The 20612-nt window shown below is 45.5% G+C and overlaps 1 protein-coding gene across 9 annotated transcripts in view; it reads left to right on the forward strand.

Annotated features, from left to right (window-relative positions):
• The window catches only part of SHC1 (SHC adaptor protein 1), a 170294-nt gene that overhangs the window by 140763 nt on the left and 8919 nt on the right, over positions 1-20612 (forward strand). For 7 of the 9 annotated variants that reach the window (XM_068126930.2, XM_078785367.1, XM_068126925.2 and 4 more), the window contains 5 exons: positions 4859-4912; positions 5091-5142; positions 11754-11880; positions 14314-14422; positions 14605-14674. In XM_068126930.2, the coding sequence (XP_067983031.1) occupies positions 4859-4912; positions 5091-5142; positions 11754-11880; positions 14314-14422; positions 14605-14674 (412 nt within the window). The remainder of the gene's footprint in view (positions 1-4858; positions 4913-5090; positions 5143-11753; positions 11881-14313; positions 14423-14604; positions 14675-20612) is intronic. The other 2 variants (XM_078785366.1, XM_068126923.2) reach the window with 1 other exon arrangement.

Below are 20612 nucleotides of genomic sequence, written 5' to 3' on the forward strand. Positions count from 1 at the left end.
CCATCAACAATTCCCAATCCACAATCAATTCCCAAGATGGCCATCTTATATATGTGTGTCCACTTCTGTACTCACGACCCCCTTTTGGTCTCTGCCCCTCACAATGTCTCTGGGCCCCTCCTGACCAAGATGCTGGTCGGCGTCGCCGCACTCGGGCGGTTGAACGAACCCCGGGTGGACGTGTTTCCACCGGGCAGGTATCGTACCAGGCACCGCGGCTGCAGCCCCTCGTGGCCACGCGAAGCGGGTACGGTAAAGCAAGCCAAAAGCCCCACGCCGCTTGCAAGGCGTGTTAGGCCCCAACGTGCGACCCGTACGCGTCTGTTTAGACGGTGCCGCGAACGGTGCCAGACGCGGGGTCGATGCACGGCCCCACGTCAACTTGACGTCTCCACCGGGTAGGTACACGTCCCGGTAACTCCTCTCGCCAGACGGGCTTCGGAACGCCGCTTTTCCACGCAGCGCAAGGTCGATCCCACCTTTCGTCGGAGCGGGGCGAGGAAGAAGAATACTCGTCGCTTTTCTTCCTCGTGTCTTTTCCTCTTCCGTTTCCGGTCACTTCCGTTTCCGGACACTTTTTCAGAAGGGCTCCTGACCCTCCAACCACAACAACCCTTAATCTACTACACACGGATAAGCAAAGACCTGAATGGTAATTCACATACATTCACATAAATATGTAACAGTGTATATATGTGTGGGTGTGGGTTTACGTGTGTGTGTGTGTGTGTGTGTCTGTCTGTGAATAAGAGAGACAAAATTGTGAGGAACAGAAATGAAAAAACGAGATGTGTATGTGTGTGTGTGTGTGTGTGTGTGTGTGTGTGTGTGTGTGTGTGTGTGTGTGTGTGTGTGTGTGTGTGTGTGTGTGTATGTATGTGTGTGTATATATGTGTGTGGGTGTACGTGTGTGTGTGTATATATATATATGTGTGTGGGTGTACGTGTGTTTGTGTGTCTATATGTGTGTGTGGGTGTGCACGCACATGCTCCCACGGGTGACCCCACTAGTGTGTATATATATATTTATATCCAAAGGTGGGCGGTCCGCTTCGAAAGTCCGCTTATCCGCTTATCCGCTGCAGCGGACTAACGTTTTCGAAGCGGATAAGCGAATCGGAACAACCCCCGGAAACCGAAGCGGATAAGCGTAAGCGGACTACCGAAAAATTAAAGCGCATCGCGATTCGCCAAATCAGCTGTTAGCCTGAGCCGTTACTCTAGAATTGTGAATATTTATTTAAGTGAATAATAAGTGAAACCCTAACAACTCGGCTCTCGCCCAATCTCTTCCCGCTCGAGTTCCGTGATGCTTGGGTAACTCTATTTCTCAGGCATAACACGCCGCTCCCGAGCTCTGCCTCGGTCGAGCGCGTGTTCAGCTACGGGTCGGACATCCTCAGGCCTAAGAGGTCGGCCCTGGCTGCACCGAACTTCGAGGCCCTCGTCTTCATGAAGGGCAACCTCCAAATCCTCAAGAAGGCCCACGAGGTGGAGGAGGAAGACGAGGACTAGTCAACAGACTGCTAGTCTGTTGACTAGTAGACTCTCTTGTCAAAGAAAGGACGGGCAAATTGATTTTTCTTTAATGTAACTTGCATATATTAAAATTATATTTAAATTAACTGTAGAGTAGAGTAGAGTCGAGTGGAAAACTTTATTTCAATAAATTTTGAATAAATTTTATTTAAATAAAAATGTATATTTTTGATCTTAAAAGCTTTGTTTGTCTTTGTAGTCGTTAGAAATGGCTATTTAGGCTTAAAAAGCATTAAATTCCCTTTAGAAACGTCAAAAATTCGCTTTAAAAACGTCAAAGTGCTTTTAAAAAATCGAATCTAAGCGGATAACCGGTAAGCGGACTAAGATTTTCGGCCGCTGAAGCGGATAAGCGAATCGGACTACACGGGCTGGCGGAGCGGATAAGCGGTAAGCGGACTTAAAATTTTCCGAATCGCGCCCACCTTTATTTATATCTAATTTTTTTTCTCTCACTGCACTTCATGGTGCTTTTGCTGTGTACCAGTCTGGGTCTAGTCTGCCACATTTGCTTGTTTTATTCTAATTCCTATGATCTACTTTATTATTTTGCTATTTTTAATTGCAATATTTTACGTTGCCTTTCTTATTTTTATTTGTTTTTTTTTTGTGTTGACATAACTTTATATTGGTCTACGCATTTCATAATTTACATCTTATTATATCTTGATTTATTATTATTATTATTATTGTTGTTGTAACCTACCATTGTAATTATTGTAACCTCATATTATTGTATCAATCCTTATTTTTCATTATTTCATGCATCCTTTGCCATTCAGCCCAGCGCAACACGCAACCTTAGAGCTGGAAGGGGGTGGTGTCTGTGCAAGGGGGTGTGATTTTGGTGGGAAGATGGGAGGGTGTGGTTTGGGGGTGGGGGGGGGGAGGTGAAGCTGTGAGGGTGCAGCTTTGGGGGTGAGCTGGGAGGATGCGACTTGGAGGGGGTCGGGGGTGGATGCTGGGTGTGTGTGCTTTGGGGGAAGGGTGTGCTTTGGTTGTGGTGGGGGGGGGGGGAGGGGTGGAAGAGAAGCTGGGATGGTGCTGTGGGGGTGGGGATGGAGGGAAGCTGAGAGTGTGTGGGAGAAGGGTAAGCTAACTGTTCCTGATGGAGGAATGAGAAAAGTGTAGTGTTCTGAAGCTTATTTTAAAGGAAAAACGTTTCACTCAATGAAGATTCAGTTTGGGGATATTGAGAAAAGGAAGGAATAAAGAATGAAGTTCAGCACAGGTATATTGAGTTTGTGATTATAATTTTTTGAGTGCAAAAAATGTTTTAAAAAAATTAAAAAAATTCTTCTTCTTTTCAAGTGAGGATGGGGAATAGGATAAAGTTGAGGATGCTGAAAGGGACAATACTTGGGGGGTGGGGGGAAGAAGTGGTACAAGGCACTCATCATCAGAGAGTGGAGGCATACTTTGCACACTGGCTAGCAGAGGCCTGGGCGACGAGGCCTGAGCCACATGGACGCAAATTCCACAATACAACACAAGGTACGGTTTAACATGGAAAATTGGAAAACAATTCAAATACAGCAACACAGTGACAAAAATATGACAAATACACGACGTACCGGGTCTGGAGAAATTAGCTTTGATGAACTGGAATGAGGAACTGCCGATTCAACATCCACTTGCACGGACACTTTGCCTACCACAAAAAGTAAGCATGGGCATGGGCATCCATTCTTAGCCTCTTCTCTCAAATTATATTTTCTTTAACATTGAGCCTGGACATGAGCGTTAAGCACCACAATGGCAGTTTAAAATTATTGGGTGAATGAAGCACAAATTTTACCAACTCAACCATTTTCATCTTTTTCGCCTTGGCTATACTGACCTGAATTGACAGTTGAAATAAGAGTAAATGTAAGGTCAACTGCAATAGCTCTGATGTGATAGCTTTCCATTGAACAAGATAAATGAGGTTATAGGTAGGGGAGTTTAAAAAGTAATGGAAAATGAAGTTTCCTTTTTCAAATGTAAGTAGAAAACAACATTCATTCTGCCCTTTTGAAACCTCGTTACTTGCGCAAATTGAAGATATTTCAAGTACAGTGTATTGGTTGGTCGTGTCTGTTTGTTTGTTTGTCTGTATGCCAATCACCTACAGGTCAAGCCTGGTGTTGGCTTAGCGGTTAGGGTACCAGATTGGGATCCTGGGTTCGAATCCCAGGCGATCGCTGAATTAACGCCAGGGGGGTTGACTCAGCTTGTCATCCTTCCGACGTCGGCAAATTGAGTACCAGCTCACTGGTAATTCCCTGTGTGTCGCAAGAGGCGACTAACAGGGTTGGCAGCAGGAAGGGCATCCGGCCGTAAAACATTGCTTCAAAAAGGGGACCACGGTGCCCAAAAAAGGCCAACCCCCGCCCTGCGGAAAAATGGCCTCTAAAGGGGGTTCCAATTGCCTGCAGGTCACAATTTTAAACCAATCTTCGCAAAACATCACCAAATTGTAGAGTTGGTCATGAGCAGGAAGCCTTTTGATTTTGAGGTCAAAAGATCAACATAGGCCAAAGGTCAAATCAACTCCGGTCATATTTCTAAAATCCTCAATTTTCAGACGTGGCTGAATGGAAGGAAATCTCCGCAGCAATGTTCTAACATCTAGTGGAAAGCCTTCCCAGAAGAGTGGAGGCTGTTATCGTTCCAGTGAAGGGATTGACTTGAAATTTCAAGAGGATTTGCATGTCAGGTCAATTAATTCAACCACTAATTATTTTGACGTCAAATTTGTTTTAGGGATCTTGCAAGTATCCTGATGTGGATGACGTCTTTCTTGTTTGTGTTATGATTCCACAGAACTTTGTTTCCCTCTTTTGGACCCTTTGTTTATTTTTTTTTCAAATGGTCAACATTATCACACATACACATGAACACACACACCCCCTTCCAAAGCGGGTACACCCCCTCCCACCCTGCCCTCTCATCCACCCTGCTGCCACCTTTTCTCTCCTTCTACATTAGAACAATCCCTTCCATGATCATGGTGAGCAGAGACTTTCCAAATCCAGCATATTCTTGTTCAAAGCTTACTGGAGATGAGGCATGTTTTTTTTTTGGTTTTTTTTGCCAAGTGTGGCAAGGAATCTGCAAGTTTGAATCCAGTGTCCCATATTGATCTATGTCTTACTGTCCCTTTTCATTTCTTCATTGTAATCAATCTAAATCTTCCATACGGGGATTGTGGCTTTCTCTGCTGAGCTGTGATTTTGAGCAGAATGATTCTTGCCAAGCACAGGTTCTTCATTGTTTGTGCTCCAATATCTTTCCATCTCCCATTAATGTTGGTGGTGATCCTTTGATCGTTTTACAGATCATCGCTAATCATCACATGCAGTCCATCTCGTTTGCCTCTGGCGGAGATCCGGTAATGCCCCACGTCAACCTTGCTCGACACAAGTTATTGCCATCTCACCTCCAGTCTGCATGTTTCTCAAATTGTTCATTAAAAACAAAACCACACGATTTGAGGTAATGTGCCAAGGAGAGATTACTTAATTTATCAGCACACAAAATGAACTTCACTTTGTCTGCTGCATTTTCAGGACACGACGGACTATGTGGCATATGTTGCTAAAGACCCTGTGAACCAGCGAGGTGAGCCATGACAGGGAGCTATCACTTGGTGCTAAAATACTTGATTTTTGTCTTCAATGGCAAAAATGTGCATTACAAATGAACGGCGTGTGGTTTTAGCGAGCGTTTCATTATTTTGATCAGTCGTTTTAGTAGCTAATTCCCCCGTGAAAGTTTTTTTTTCTTCCTTTCTCCGATTGGCTCGTTTTACTTTCAAACCCTTATTGCCTGAATTTTTATGAGAATTTCAACAGGTCTCGGAAGAACAAACTGTTTGATTTCAAAGTAATTTGAGGATTTTGTTTTGTACTCGCACATGTCATTGAGGTTGGTGACATGGTAAGTTTTGATGAATAAATGGTGGCCATTGCCAGGTTAAATGCAGGATGCTTTTAATATGAGTGTCCTTACAAGGAACTTCAATGCTGCATGAGATCATTAGGCCTATCAGAGCCTGTGCTATGCATAATCAACATCATCATCATCATCATCATCATCATCATCATCATCACTGTTCAGTGTTCTCTATCAGATTGTAATTAAGCCTCCCCCTATAGAATAGAGTCTTGTACCTGGTGTAGGGTTTGTTTCTACAATTGGTGCACCCAATTTTTAATGGTACACCAGATTTTTCTCGATCCCAAAGGAGTCCATTTAGGTTTTTTTTGTTAGATTGGTTTCTCCCCTTTTTTCTGCCAATATCCTAGCTGTTTCTCTGAGCCGACTGGGACTTTCGAAATGAAATTTTACATCAATAATGTGAATAAAAAGTATACGGGGTAACATATTCTTTTTTAACCTCGACTTAATTTTTAAGGTCATGGCCAACTTATAGATGTTTGAACATTTAACACCATAACTTGACTAAGGTTGGTCCAATTGGAACGAAATTGCCCTCTCCAGATAGCGTAGAGGAGTGCGCATTTACAATATATCCTTCTGGGTTAAATTTGGAGGTCAAGGTCAAGGTGGCGGTCTGAAAAACGTGTTTTTTGTCATCGCTCAATTTTGCCAATGCGGAATCTCAAAGACCACTTGGCCTTCCAAGATGGTCCTGCATCATAGCTGTACCTGCACTGAAGTTGTGCATCTGACGTTTCGTGTCCTTGACCTACTTTTTTCGTATTGTGACCTAATTAACAAAAATGCCTTTTTGATCTTAACTTGATTAATTTCACTCTGATTTTGATAACGCCGAGTTTTATGCATAGATTGTAGATGGGGACACATTTTCTTAATCTACACTCCATCCATAAATGGTGATGGTCAAGGTCATATGGAGGTCCGAAAAAAATATGGCCATCATTGGATTGCAGGTGCTGGGGGAAGCTTACTCTTGGCGAATGCTTTGTGAGCACAAATATCGAGATAATAATTGCTATCTCTATAATGTGTATATTATACGGTATATCCAAATAATTGTTGCAAAGTGCTGAATAAATATGCGACTTTTGAAAGACGTATGAATGCTAAACTAGGCCTTTAGCGCATTCACTGTTAGTGTTTTCAGTAACTAGGTTCAGTTTGCCGGTTACTTTTAATCTTTGTGGTTCGCACGAAATCTGTAAATCACATCTTTTTTTTTCTTTTTTTTCTATTTTTTAATACAACATCGAGGCTCGTGAAAGAGCCAACATTAATCACAAAAAAAAAAAACGGACACATAACATATAATGGGAGCAGTCAACAAGATGGGGAGAGAGGGGGGGAAGCACACAAGCGCAACATTTGAGAGCAGGGACATCGGGAGATCTGTGGGAGGGAGAGGGCTTGGGAAGGGGGGGGGGGGGGGGAGGTGTAAAACACATGGACACTGCAAGGACTTCCAGGAAACAAGTTAGTCTTTCAAAAAAGTGGATCTGGGGTGAATTAACGGGGGTAGAAAAGATCAAGGTTTTGGATGGGGGAAGATAAGAGATGGTGGTGAACAGCTGTTTTAAAGACCTGGAGGGAGGAGTGGGATTGAAGAGAATGAGGGAGTTTGTTCCAGAGGCGGGAGTAAAGAGGAATGAACGAGTGAAGGTGAGCAGAGAGTCTAGATTTTGGCAATTTCACCAGAAGAGGGTTGCTGGCAGATATTGTGCGACCTGCAGGAATATTTGGGGGACAGAGCACAGATATAGCTGGGGGAGCTAGGCCGGAAAGAAGTCGGTAGAAGACAGAAAGACCGCCTACCTGACTGTGGTGAGTGAGTTAAAGGCCCTCACAATCAGCTTCATCGCGGGAGATTCCAATGATTCTGAAAGCTTTGGTTTCAACAGCGTGAAGCCGAGCTAGGTGTGAGACAGGACCACCAACCCAGAGGGGAGAGCAGTATTCCATTGAGCTGCAGATGAAAGCTTTGTATGTGGTGAGGAGCTCAGGTGTGCCAAGGAAGGACTTCGCACGACGGAGGATGCCCAGTCGGCGACTGGCTTTGGAGGCCAGCTTGGAAATGTGGTTTTCTCAGGAAAGATCATGGCAGATAGTGAGACCCAAAAGCTTGAGTGACAGAACGTCTTGGAGAGGATTGTTGAGAAAGTAGATGGGAGGGTTGTCCAGTCGGTCTTTTCGGAGAGACATAGTGATTGTGAGATTTGTCAGGATTGAAAGACATGTTCCACTTGTTTGACCAGTGTGTGACCAGTGTGTGATTTTGTCCAGGTCTGCAGAGAGTGAGGAGGCTGCAGACTGCCGATCTGAGGGATGGGGAATGGAGCGGCAGAGAGTGGAGTCATCAGCAAAGGGATAGAGAGGATTTTCCAGAGAGTTGGAGAGATCATTGATGAAGACCAGAAAAAGCACAGAGCCAAGAACACTGCCTTGGGGAACTCCAGCCTGAACAGGAAGGGGAGATGGGAGAAATCCATTCAGGGCCACACGTTGACTACGACCAGAGAGGAAGTCCGCAAGCCATGCGTGGAGATTTCCATGGATACCATAGGAGGGGAGTTTGGTGACCAGAGCGGGGTGCCAGACCGTATCAAAGGCATGTGATTTGTCAAGGGAGACAGCTCTGATTTCCTGTTTGGCATTGAGGACCTCCACGCATTGTTGAGACAGCAGAAGCAGCATGTCCAGAGTAGAGTGACCTGGACTGAAACCAAATTGATGATCCGAGATCAAGCCATTGGAGAAGAGGAAGGATTTAATATCCGAAGCAATGATGGATTCCATGACTTTGCTGATAATTGGGAGCAGGCTGATTGGTCTGTAGTTGCAAGGATCTGTTTTTGCACCTTTTTATGTGTAAAGCGGGAATGTTGGCTGATTTCCAGGCAGATGGCAGATGACCTTGCGCAAAAGAGAGGGTGAAGAGAATCGAGAGATGGTGTGAAAGAGCGGCAGAGCAGGCTTTTAGGACCCGTGGGCTGATGCCGTCTGGTCCAATTGCAGAATCAGAGTCGAGGTCTGACAAAAACTTCTCCACCTTGTCAGGAGAGAAGGACACAGAGTCCAGGATCAGCTGGGTTCGACTGGAAAAGGTGGGTACAGAGAGAGATGGGTTTGGGACACAAGATTTTGAGACAAACACAGAGTTGAGGCATTTGGCTTTGTCACGTGCGATGTCAACTGTGGAGGGCGAACAAACACCAGAAACAGATTTGACCAGACGCCACCAGGATTTGGAGGAAGGAGACAAGTTTAAGAGTTCATTCTTGAGTGTGGAGAGAAAGTGCTTCCTGGCACTCCTGAGGGTAGGCACACACTTGTTCCGAGCTTGGTGGAAGGAGCTGAGATTGCCTTCAGTTGGATTAGCCTTCCAGGAGGCAAAGGCAAGTTGTTTCAGGGTAACTGCCTCACCCCAAGATTCAGTGTACCATGGACGGGAGGAAGGGTATGACAACTGAAGACTGGATGGGATAAATCTGTGCATTAGAGAGAGCAATTTACTTTGGAAGAATTCTCAGGAAGAGTTGAAGGCAGAGGCAGAGGAGATGGGAGACCAGTCCAGATGTTTTATGGCTGCTTGAAGACCATACCAGTCGACCTGAGTGAAATGCCACTCGTCGACGCTGAGGAGGCTCTCTGAGAATGGCCAGAGAGATGTCCACTTTAACAAGCACATGATCAAAATAATCGATTGGAGCAGAAGAGCAGCAGACATTTGCAGGGAAGTTTGTCATAACCAAGTCTCGAAGAGAAGATACTCCATTGATTGAGATAATTGACATTGATCTTATTTTAAACAAGGTTTTCAGCATTTAGATGAAAGAGTGGCAATTTCAAAATGGTTCACCATGATTTATATTCCTGAATGCAAATCGAAGTCACATAAATTTAGGAAATACAGAAAATATCCTTGGGTGAGAAGTGTTGAGTTCATACCATTTCCTGTTGATACAATTACGGAGCAGTGGCAGTGTATTTAACACAGACACAGACACACACACACACTTCTCCTTTTACCAATAGACACACTGGTATAATTTATGTTGTGGCCTCGGAACCACACAAAATATACATATTAAGAATGGCCCTCACGACATATACCGCTCCCTCTCCACCCCCACACTCTCTCTTCCCAAACATGATTATGAAAATCATAAATATGAATATTTAAAACTTACTCTGTTAATCGACAAGCCCCAGAATCGGTGTTAAGAAAAACCCAAACCGGATACGGTGTCTCCCTCTGGGAAGTCTGCCTGAATGTTGATATTGATTGGATAGTCTTTCCAATAGCAGACGTCCATTAAATAAATCACTAAGCCTGCCATAGTCACACGAGGTAATCCCATGAGGTTCAATGTCCACTCACTGGCAGCGATAGTCAAAGGTTTGGGTAGAACGTGCCCTTCTATGAACCTTCGAGCTTTGAAATGGTCGACATCCTAGGTAGTTTGCAGTACGGGGATCTACAAGCTATCAGCTTTTTTTGCGAGTTCAGAAAGTTATCCAACTCTTTCGTTGTGCGGTGGCACACCCCTTTTTCACAGGTACATTTCCATGTATTTTTGGCTTTTTTTGAGGCTTTTGTGAGCCATTTTAGGCAACAATCCTTATCTGGCATGCACGATTATACGTTCAGCTGCCCCGATGAACTCTGGTGTCGGGGGTTTCTGTGCATGTGTGCCAAGCATTCTGGGGCAAATTGCGTCATTTCGAAAGTCTCGTATTGACTGTTCTATTTGCCACATGTGCATGTACATGCTTTGTTTTTTCGGGAAACAGAATAATAACCTTTGGTAGCTCAACTTGCTATCCCTCAAAAAATATATTGCTGCATTCTAAAATCCTTGGGGTACTTTTATCATTAAAAAAATATAACTTTTCTTCGTTTAATATTGCCGTGCGAATCCCTCCGGTTAATACCAGGGACCGCGGAAGACCAGAACGGCTTTAACGAAGGCGACGATCAATACGGATTGTGCTATCAAACGCGGGAAGAGAAGAAGGGAAGAGGAAGAAGTGGGAGCGCGTAACTGTGGAAGGGGAACAAACTCAAACGGACACAAGATTTGCAGGGAATGGAAAATAATACAAGGTTTTCTTTGCAATAAGGGTCGGGACAGGGAAACGCGATATTAAATAAAAGTCCTAAATTGGGACGTCCCCACAACTCACTTCAGAAACAGCACACAGGAATGGATTAATAAAAGAAAACGTCGTGTACGTGTGAATGTAGGGTGCGGTCTTATCTGTCCGTCGTCTTGCAGTGTATCGTCCAACACGGCTCCGAACTCCGGAGCGGAGAAAACCCTCCGTCCGCCTCGCACGCTTCGCTAAGCCCGAGCCAACGCCCTCGCCGGTTGCACATGAGGTCCCGCCCGTTCACAGCACCGAGCCTCGCTCCTGCACCACGCAGATGGTGAACCAACAACCACCAGGACCTCTCAAGACCAAGAAGAAGCGCAAGAGCTTCAAGCACATAGAGATATCGTGCAGTGTCAAAACAGCCCGAGAGCGCAAGGGCTTGAGCTAGAGCTGCTAAAATGTCGTGCAGCGCAAGACAGCCAGAAATAACCAAGAGCTCCAGAGACATGCAGCGCAAGAGAGCAAGAAGCGAAAATGTCGTCCGGCACGCCCTTTTATAACCTGGGCGGTAACTTTAGCCTTGGCGCGCCACCAACCAGTGCCTTCCACCGAACCTTCCAGCTCCTTCCCTCCAATCACACGTTCCCTGTGGCGTGGTCATAGCTCGTGGTGTAGCTGACAGCGGCCGCCCGGTGGTGCCCCGATCTGGCTTCTTCCAAAGTCATTGTAAGGGAAGGGAATTTAATTACTGTGTGCGCTAAAGGGCCTATCTAAGTGTTTACAGGTGTGCGTTGCCATAAGGGACAAAGGTTTGATTACCAGGTGTGACACACAAGGGCTGTTATCTTTAATCCCTACAACTACCTAGCACACGAACATCCTGGTATGTTCACAGGATACTCCTTAACCGACAAACCGGACTACACACAGAACTTATTACAGGGCAGATTCCCTATCGCGACAGACGAAGCATGTTACCTATTCAGATGTACCTGACTAGATATTCCTTTACCCCACCGACATAACAATATCTCTTTCTCTCTCTATTTCTATCTCTCTATCTCTATTTTTGGCAAGAGGGGCCCAAGGACTTGTTCTCATAAACCTTGATTAAATCCTGCCATCTGGTTGTTGTTTCTGAAGGGCACTGTGACGAATAGTTTTGTTTCTGCCAGCTTGCCACATCCTGGAGTGTGGTGAGGGCCGAGCACAGGATGTGATCAGCACTATTGGACAGGCCTTTGAGCTGCGCTTCAAGCAGTACTTGAAGAATCCACCAAAGCTCATCACTCCACATGACAGGTACATGAGTCATTGTGGCAACTTTTGGCATCGGTTTTCTTTAAAACAATGTTGGCACATTTGTTGCATCAGCAGGGGCACCCTTTCTTTATTGCATTTTTTTCAACGATAAATATCTTCTGTGCTCTTTTCGGCTACCATCTTGACCAACGTCAGGTGACTGAAAATTGTTTGCCTTTGGAGGTTGACTGTTCATCGAGTCTCATTGCACTGCAGAGGTGACTATAAGCCAGGAGGGTGATAATGAGGATGAGATGGTAAACTCTCACCACAACGCAAAAAGACTACATTTGACTGGCACACCCAAGTAAACGGGAGACCTGAATAAGCTCGAATTATTGTTCAACTGGCACGTGATAACATTCACTGGTAACTCTTGAGACTAATGCAAAAAGCTGACTCGGCAAGTCAGTTAAGTGTGTAACATGATTTGAAGTAGCAGTAGCAGGGGCTTTTGCACATGAGACAGGAAAACCAAATACTACTGCATCGGAGTCATCAGATGGAACCAGAAGAAATAAAGAGCAAAGATGGAGTCATCAGGAGGAACCTGGATAGGATTTGGGTTTCAGCCGCTGCTCCACAACCCCTCGAACCTTGTCTGGCATTGAGGGCATCCATCCATTGTTGGGAGAGTAGAAGCAGCATGTCCAAAGTAGAGTGACCTGGTCTGAATCTGAATTGATCATGTGCGATGAGGCCGTTGGAGAAAAGGCAGAATTTTATGTCAACTACGATGATGGATTCCATGTCCTTGCTGATTTATTGGAAGTAAGCTAATTGGTCTGGAGTTAAGGGGATCTGTTTTTGCACCTTGTTGATGTAATGTAGTGATATTGGCTGACTTCCAAGCAGATGGAAGATGGAAGATCAAGCAGAATAGGGCAAACGATAGGGTGAAAATAGCAGAAAGAGGATGTGCAAAAACAGCAGAGCAGGTTTTAGGACATGTCAGCTGATGCCGCCCGGTCCATTTACAGAAACAAAGTCGAGTGTTGCCAGAAACTTCTCCACCTTCTCAGCTGCAAACGATACAGAATCCAGGAGCAGCTGGGTGCAACTGGGTAAGGTGGGTACATAGGATGAGGGGCTCAGGATAAAATATTTTGAAGCAAACACAATGGAGGAATTCTGCCTTTATCACGAGCAGAATTGGCTATGTTGCCATGTGAAGTGAGGGAAGGGATGGGGGAGCATACACAGGAGACATACACCAGGTTTGAGGTGGAAGACAAGTTTGAAAGTTCAATCTTGAGATTGTTTGAGGTGATGTTGTTTTCTAGCTTTGTGGAATGACCTGAGATTACTTTTGATATGGTTTGCCTTGCAGAAAGCAAGTTGTTTCAAAGCAATTGCCTCACCATAGGATTCAGTATACCATTGGCAGGAGGGAATAACATAGGATGACTAAAGACGAGATGGGATGAATCTGTGTGTAAGAGAGACCAGGTTGCTGTGTAAGAATTCCCAGGTTACGTTAACATCAGGGACGGTAGATATAGGAGACCAGTCCTGAAGAGAGATGGCTGCTTGCAATCATTGCCAATCTGCCTGAGTCACCGGACAGAAAATAGCCAGAGAAATGTTGACTCACCAGCGTATGATCAGTTGAACCACTTGGAGCAGAGGAAGAGCAGGAGACATTTCCGTTGAAGTTTGTCATCACCAAGTCCATAAGGAAGGATTTACCATTTGGAGAAATTTGGGTCGGAAAGTTAACATATTGAGTCAGTCCAATGGATTCACAGAGGTCCTTTGCTAAAGTGCCATTGTCTGGTGAGAGATGGGTACCAACACCCAGCCAATTTGCATGGTAACAAGTGAAATCACCATTTATGAGGAAGGGAGAGTTTGGATGAGTGGTTAAAGTTGGCCCATGTTGAGAGAGATGTAGATGGAGTCATTACTGTTTGGATGGAGTTGTACTTTGACCTAAAATGAAAACGTTTTCAGTGGGTTTTACATGTTTTCCATATGTTCACTTGTCATGAGCATCAGATATGCCAGTTCAATGCAGACAAAGGCAATTTAAACTTGCCCAGATCATTGACCAGACTTAAGATCCCTTCAAAGGTCATGCTCATTATCCGTATCTGTTTGCAATGTTGAGTGAACTTACTTCAAGTACCACTAGAACATGTGAATGCGCATCTCCGAGACGAGCAAATTAGGATCGAGTTATTTCCCATTACGTACTGGAATTACTTTTATTTTTGAAGGTGAATAAATTGAAATGAATGACTTTTTAACACCCAGTTTTGTGACCTGAGATGTATGACGACCTAAACCGAAGGCAAACTTTGCCCAGTTGCAACCCCCCAATTGCAACAATAAAATGTCCAGCTGAGGGTGTTAGCATCATTGGTGAAATTTTGTGCTCACCACCATTGTTCATGAGCTGATCTAGATTGCTTTCCTCATACATCTTTTCAGAATGTCAAATTTGGAAGGCTCAGCCTGGGATGAAGAAGAGGAAGATGCTGAGGAACATCAGTATTACAACAGCATTCCAGGCAAAGAGATGCCCAGCACTGCTTCTGAGGTAACAAACGTTACAATGGCAGGACAACACCGATTGTCTCATCGTTGTTTGCCATATGGTTCTGCCATTGTATCGTGCATTTCACCGCTTTACTTTATCTTGTTTTTGAGGTCACTCATGGATGTGGAATTGCAGATCCACTTTTTTCATGAATACGTTATCCTCTCGTTACCCAATCAAAGCTTTGCTTTGAGGACCAGGCAGCTGCCATGTTGCTGGAAGGCGGAGGCAAGCCTGTGTACACGAATGCTGGTAAGATGCGAGAAGGTTTCGATGTTGCAGGGTTTCGATGTTATTCCAGTATTGTGGGGATTGTATTCCACTTCTTGACTCAATATGTGGCAAATGACCAAACAAACTCCTCGCCAGCCTCCTGCCCACTGCCTGTCAAGTAATGAACAGACTCGTTTTAACTTCTCTTGCACACACTTCTTCTTGAGAGAGTAATGGCATGTGTTAATGGAAAATCGGCGCCTTGTTAAGCGTGTTTTAATAAAAACGGGAAAGCTTTATCTCTGATCCTAACGGCACCAATGCTTCATCCGAAGCTGTAACGTTTTGAAAATTAATTAAATGTCATTAATCAATAGATAATTAATCGATTAATTGATTAATCAATAAATCCAAAATATCCTTTATAGCCACATCACTTTTTTTTTTTTTTTTTTTTTTTGTATACAAGATCGAGGCTCGTGAAAGAGCGAACATTAATCACACAGAAAGACAAACCGACACAAAAAACATATAACATCGGGAGCGGTAGACAAGATGGGGAGAGAGGGGGAAGGACACAAACACAACATTTGAGAGCAGGGACCGAGAGACATGGAGACATCGAGAGATCTGAGAGAGGGCGAGGGCTTTGGGGGGGGGGGGGGCATGGGAAGGGGGCGGTGGGAGAGGTATAAAACATATGGACACTGCCAGGACTTCCAGGAAAGAAGTTGGAATTTCAAACAAGGTGGATCTGGGGTGAATTAGCAGGGGTAGAAAAGATCAAGGTTTTGGATGGGGGAAGATAAGAGATGGTGGTGAACAGCTGTTTTAAAGACCTGGAGGGAGGAGTGGGATTGAAGGGAGTGAGGGAGTTTGTTCCAGAGGCGGGAGAAAAGAGGAATGAAAGAGTGAAGGTGAGCAGAGAGCCGAGATTTCGGCAGTTTAACCATCAGAGGGTTGCTGGCAGATCTTGTGCGACCTGTAGGAATATTTGGGGGACAGAGCACAGAGAGAGCTGGGGGTGCAAGGCCGGAGAGGAGTCGGTAGAAGACAGAAAGACCACCTACCTGCCTGCGGTGAGTGAGTGAAAGGCCCTCAGAGATAGCTTCATCGCGGGAGATTCCAATAATTCTGAAAGCTTTGGTTTCAACAGCGTGAAGCCGAGCTAGGTGTGAGGCAGGAGCACCGGCCCATAGGGGAGAACAGTATTCCATTGAGCTGCGGATGAAAGCCTTGTATGTGGTGAGGAGCTCAGGTGTGCCGAGGAAGGACTTCGCACGACGGAGGATGCCCAGTCGGCGACTGGCTTTGGAGGCCAGCTTGGAAATGTGGTTTTCCCAAGAAAGATCATGGCAGATAGTGAGACCCAAAATCTTGAGCGACAGAACTTCTTGGAGAGGATTGTTGAGAAAGTAGATGGGAGGGTTGTCCAGTCGATCTTTTCGGAGAGACATAGTAAGAGTGTGAGATTTGTCAGGATTGAAAGACATGTTCCACTTGTTTGACCAGTCTGTGATTTTGTCCAGGTCTTCAGAGAGTGAGGAGGCAGCAGACTGCCGATCTGAGGGAAGAGGAATGGAGCGGCAGAGAGTGGAGTCATCAGCAAAGAGATAGAGAGGATTTTCGAGAGAGTCAGAGAGATCATTGATGAAGACCAGAAAAAGCACGGGGCCCAGAACACTGCCTTGGGGAACTCCAGCCTGAACAGGAAGAGGAGATGAGAGAAACCCATTCAGGGCCACACGTTGACGACGACTAGAAAGGAAGTCCGCCAGCCATGCGTGGAGATTTCCATGGATACCAAAGGAGGAGAGTTTGGTGAGCAGAGCGGGGTGCCAGACCGTGTCGAAGGCACGTGATATGTCGAGGGAGACAGCTCTAATTTCCTGTTTGGCATTGAGGACCTCCATCCATTGTTGAGACAGCAGAAGCAGCATGTCCAGAGTAGAGTGACCTGGTCTGAAACCAAATTGATGATCAGAGATCAAGCCATTGGAGAAGAGGAAAGATTTCATATCCGAAGCAATGATGGATTCCATGACTTTGCTGATAATTGGGAGAAGGCTGATTGGTCTGTAGTTGCTAGGATCTGTTTTTGCACCTTTTTTGTGCAAAGCGGTGATGTTGGCTGATTTCCAAGCAGATGGCAGTTGACCTTGAGCAAAAGAGAGGGTGAAGAGAACAGAGAGAGGGTGAGATAGAGCAGCAGAGCAGGATTTTAGGACCCGTGGGCTGATGCCGTCGGGTCCAGTTGCAGAATCAGAGTCGAGAGTTGACAGAAACTTTTCCACCTTGTCAGGAGGAAAGGACACGGAGTCCAGGAGCAGCAGGGTACGACTGGGTATGGTGGGTACAGAGAGGGATGGGTTTGGGACACAAGATTTAGAGGCAAACACAGAGTTGAGGCATTCAGCTTTTTCACGTGCGGAGTCAGCTGTGTAGCCGTTTGAGGTAAGGGAGGGGATGGAGGGGGAACAAACACCAGAAACGGATTTGACCAGACGCCACCAGGATTTGGAAGAGGGAGACAGATAAGAGAGTTCGGTCTTGAGAACGGAGAGATATTGTTTCCTGGCTCTCCTGAGGGTGGACACACACTTGTTTCGGGCTTTGTGAAAGGAAATGAGATTTCCTTCCGTTGGATTTGCTTTCCAGGAGACGAAGGCAAGTTGTTTCTGGGCAACAGCCTCACCACAAGATTCCGTGTACCATGGACGGGAGGAAGGGTATGACAACTGAAGACGAGATGGGATAAATCTGTGCATGAGAGAGAGCAATTTACTTTGGAAGAATTCCCAGGATGAGTTGATGTCAGAGGTGGTAGAGATGGGAGACCAGTCCAGATGATTGATGGCTGCTTGAAGACCGTGCCAGTTGGCCTGAGTGAAATGCCAGACTCGTCGACGCTGAGCAGGCTCCCTGAGGATGGTCAGAGAGATGTCCACTTTAACAAGGACATGATCAGATGATCCGATCGGAGCAGAAGAAGAGCAGCAGACATTTTCAGGGAAGTTAGTCATAACCAAGTCCAGAAGAGAAGATGTTCCGTTGACTGAGATCCGGGTCGGGAAATTGACAGATTGTGTCAGTCCCAGTGAGTCGCAGAAGTCCTTTGCTGAAGAGCCATGGCTGGTGAGAGAGGTACCCACACCCAGCCAACTGGCATGGTGACAATTGAAATCACCACATATGAGGAAGAGAGAGTTGGGATGAGTAGATAGAAGTTGGTCCATATCATCAGACAGCGAGATGTAGATGGAGTCATCACTGTTTGGTGGACGGTACAACACACATATGAACAAGAGGTGGGAGCGAAGGGGAAGCCGTAGCCAGAGGTATTCCTGGGGGTGAGGTGGAGAGAGTGCAGTGCAGGGCGAGTGAGGAAGAGAGTTTTTGATAAAGATAGCAACCCCGCCTCCAGGACGAGGCTCAGGTCTATCATACCGGAGGAGGGAGTAGCCCGGGAGAGATACTATGGAATCAGAGACATCATAAAGGAGGAAAGTTTCTGTTAAGCAGATCACGTCTGGTTTGACAGAAGCAACCTGTATGGAGAGATCAGTTAAGTTTGAACGAAGGCCCCGGATGTTTGAGGTCCATACCGTTAATGAAGAGGAAGGGGGAGCATCAGATACAGAACAGGGGGGAGGAGGGGTAGGGTAAGATGTGGAAGAGGTGGAAGAGATAGGGAGAGCTGTTGAAGGTGTGTCAGAGATTTCAGAATAGCTCGGAGAAAGGGAAGGATGGGGCGGACAAAAGGTTTGATGGTGATTGGGTGAGCCACAATGAGGTGTTATTTGAGGAGGGGGAAGAGCGAGGCAGAAGGTTTGGGGAGATGGAGGTGAGAGTTTGAAGGGGGAAGAAGCGGGGAGGACGCTTTGAGGAGGGGGAGTGAGAGGGGGGAAATTGAGAAGCAATGAGGGTGGGGAGATTTGAAGGGGAGGGGTGAGGGGGGAGTTTGGGAGGGAAGGGACAAGGGGAGGGATTTGAAAGGGATGGGATATGGGGGAGATTTGGAGGGGAGGGGTGAGGCAGGAGTCTAGGAGGGGAGGGGCGAGGGGGCGTCTTGGCGGGGAGGGGTGAGGGGGTAGTTTAGGAGGGAGGGGGCAAGGGGGGAGATTTGAAAGGGATGGGTGATGGGGAAGATTTGGAGGGGAGGGGTGATGGGGAAGATTTGGAGGGGAGGGGTTATGGGGAAGATTTGGAGGGGAGGGGTGAGATTGGATTTTTGAAAGTGTACGATTTATGGGAAACGAACATTTATTGCAAAATGAGTTTCTTGTGACCTTCGAGTTAAAAATACGTTTAAGGACGCTGGATGGAGGATGGAGTGCAGGAGAGTTTAGGGAATGTAGAAAAAAGGCACTATAGGAGATGGATATTTTTTTTGGGATGAATTGATTTGGTGAGCAAGTCGAAAGCAGCCTTTTAAAGAAGAAGAAGAAAAACGTGTTATAAAATATGACGGAATACATAACTTGAGGGGAAAGTGTAAACATTGAAGGTTAATGAGTGAAAACTATCTGGGGAAATGGGGGAGAAACACGTGGTCGAAGAACGAACGAACGAATAAGAATGAAATGAATGAATGAATATTCGAATAAGAACGAATAAGGCTGGGGAAGGGGCGTAAATTCTCGATGTAAATGTGTACCGTGTAGCACCACCTGGTGTTGGTGGTAGAGGGTATTGCAATTTCCTTTTTTACCTGGGCAACACGGAGGTTAAAGCACTCTAAGCATGGGTAAATTTTTCCTCTTTCCCCCTTCACCCTCCGCCCCCCAAAACGAAGGGGCCCGTCATAGCCCCCACCCCCAACCCAAAGATGTATATGTAGCATATCTTTCCACTCCCTCTCCCCTCACCTTCCTCTTCCATTACCCCCACTGCCTTCCTTCCCCCCCTGCATCACCCCGCTTCCCCCCTTGCATCACCTCACCCCCCCCCCCCTCCTCCGGGCAACCCCGGCTAATTCAGCTAGTTTTAGAAAAATTGAAGTAACACTGGTACGCACGTAGGGTATCATGTTTTATGAACTCTCTAGACTTGATGTAACGGCCTATTCTGCTTCTCCTGATGCCTCTATCATGTCTCCAAGGTAACAGAAACTATTGACCTTTGGAAGGAATGCATACATGCACGATTGTACGTATTGCATAAAGAATTAGAACAACACTCGGTGGAGAGCAAACCTCCACCAGGCTGAACAGTTTACGTTTTGTATCCTACTGATAGGTTCGATCTGGATTCGGACCTGAACCAAAATCTAATTGGCTTCTTTTCACTTACCCAACTCATCCACCTAGTTTTGTCACAAATCCACAACTTTTTGAAATGTCATGTATATAGTTTTTGGCCCTATCACTCAATGATGAATTATGACTTAAATTAAAAATTCTCATATCCCGATTCAGATCTTCACCAAAATCTAATTATTCTTGTCACACACCCAACCAGCTCACCAAGTTTTGTCTGACTCTGCCCATACTTTTTTGATACTGGTTTTAGCACTATAACTCAATGGCAAAGAATCACTTCAAAAATACTCTGATCCAGATTCGAATCTTCACCAAAATTAAATCAATTCTTCCTTATCACACACATCCAACCTGTCCACAGTTTCATCCGAAACCAGCTAGAACGTTTTGAGATGACGTGCTCTTATATTGTTTTTGGCCCTATCTCTTAATTGTGAAGAATCACTTAAATAGTTATAGTATCCAGATATTCACGAAAAATCTAAATCAATTCGTCCTTTTCACACACACTCTCAACCTGTCCACCGAGTTTCGTCCAAATCCGTCCATAACTTTTTGAGATATCTTCCTCACAAACAGTCGGGTGTGAAAACAGACAAACAGGGGTGAAAACGTAACCTCCCTCCACCTTTGGTAGTGGAGGTAACAAAACCTTAGGACATTTCAAATGTTTTCAAAAACTAGGAGCCCAAAGCAGGCTTTTCCCACACAATATG

Source organism: Myxine glutinosa, chromosome 10, assembly GCF_964187855.1.
Source record: "Myxine glutinosa chromosome 10, kmMyxGlut1.1, whole genome shotgun sequence".
NCBI lineage: Eukaryota > Metazoa > Chordata > Myxini > Myxiniformes > Myxinidae > Myxine > Myxine glutinosa.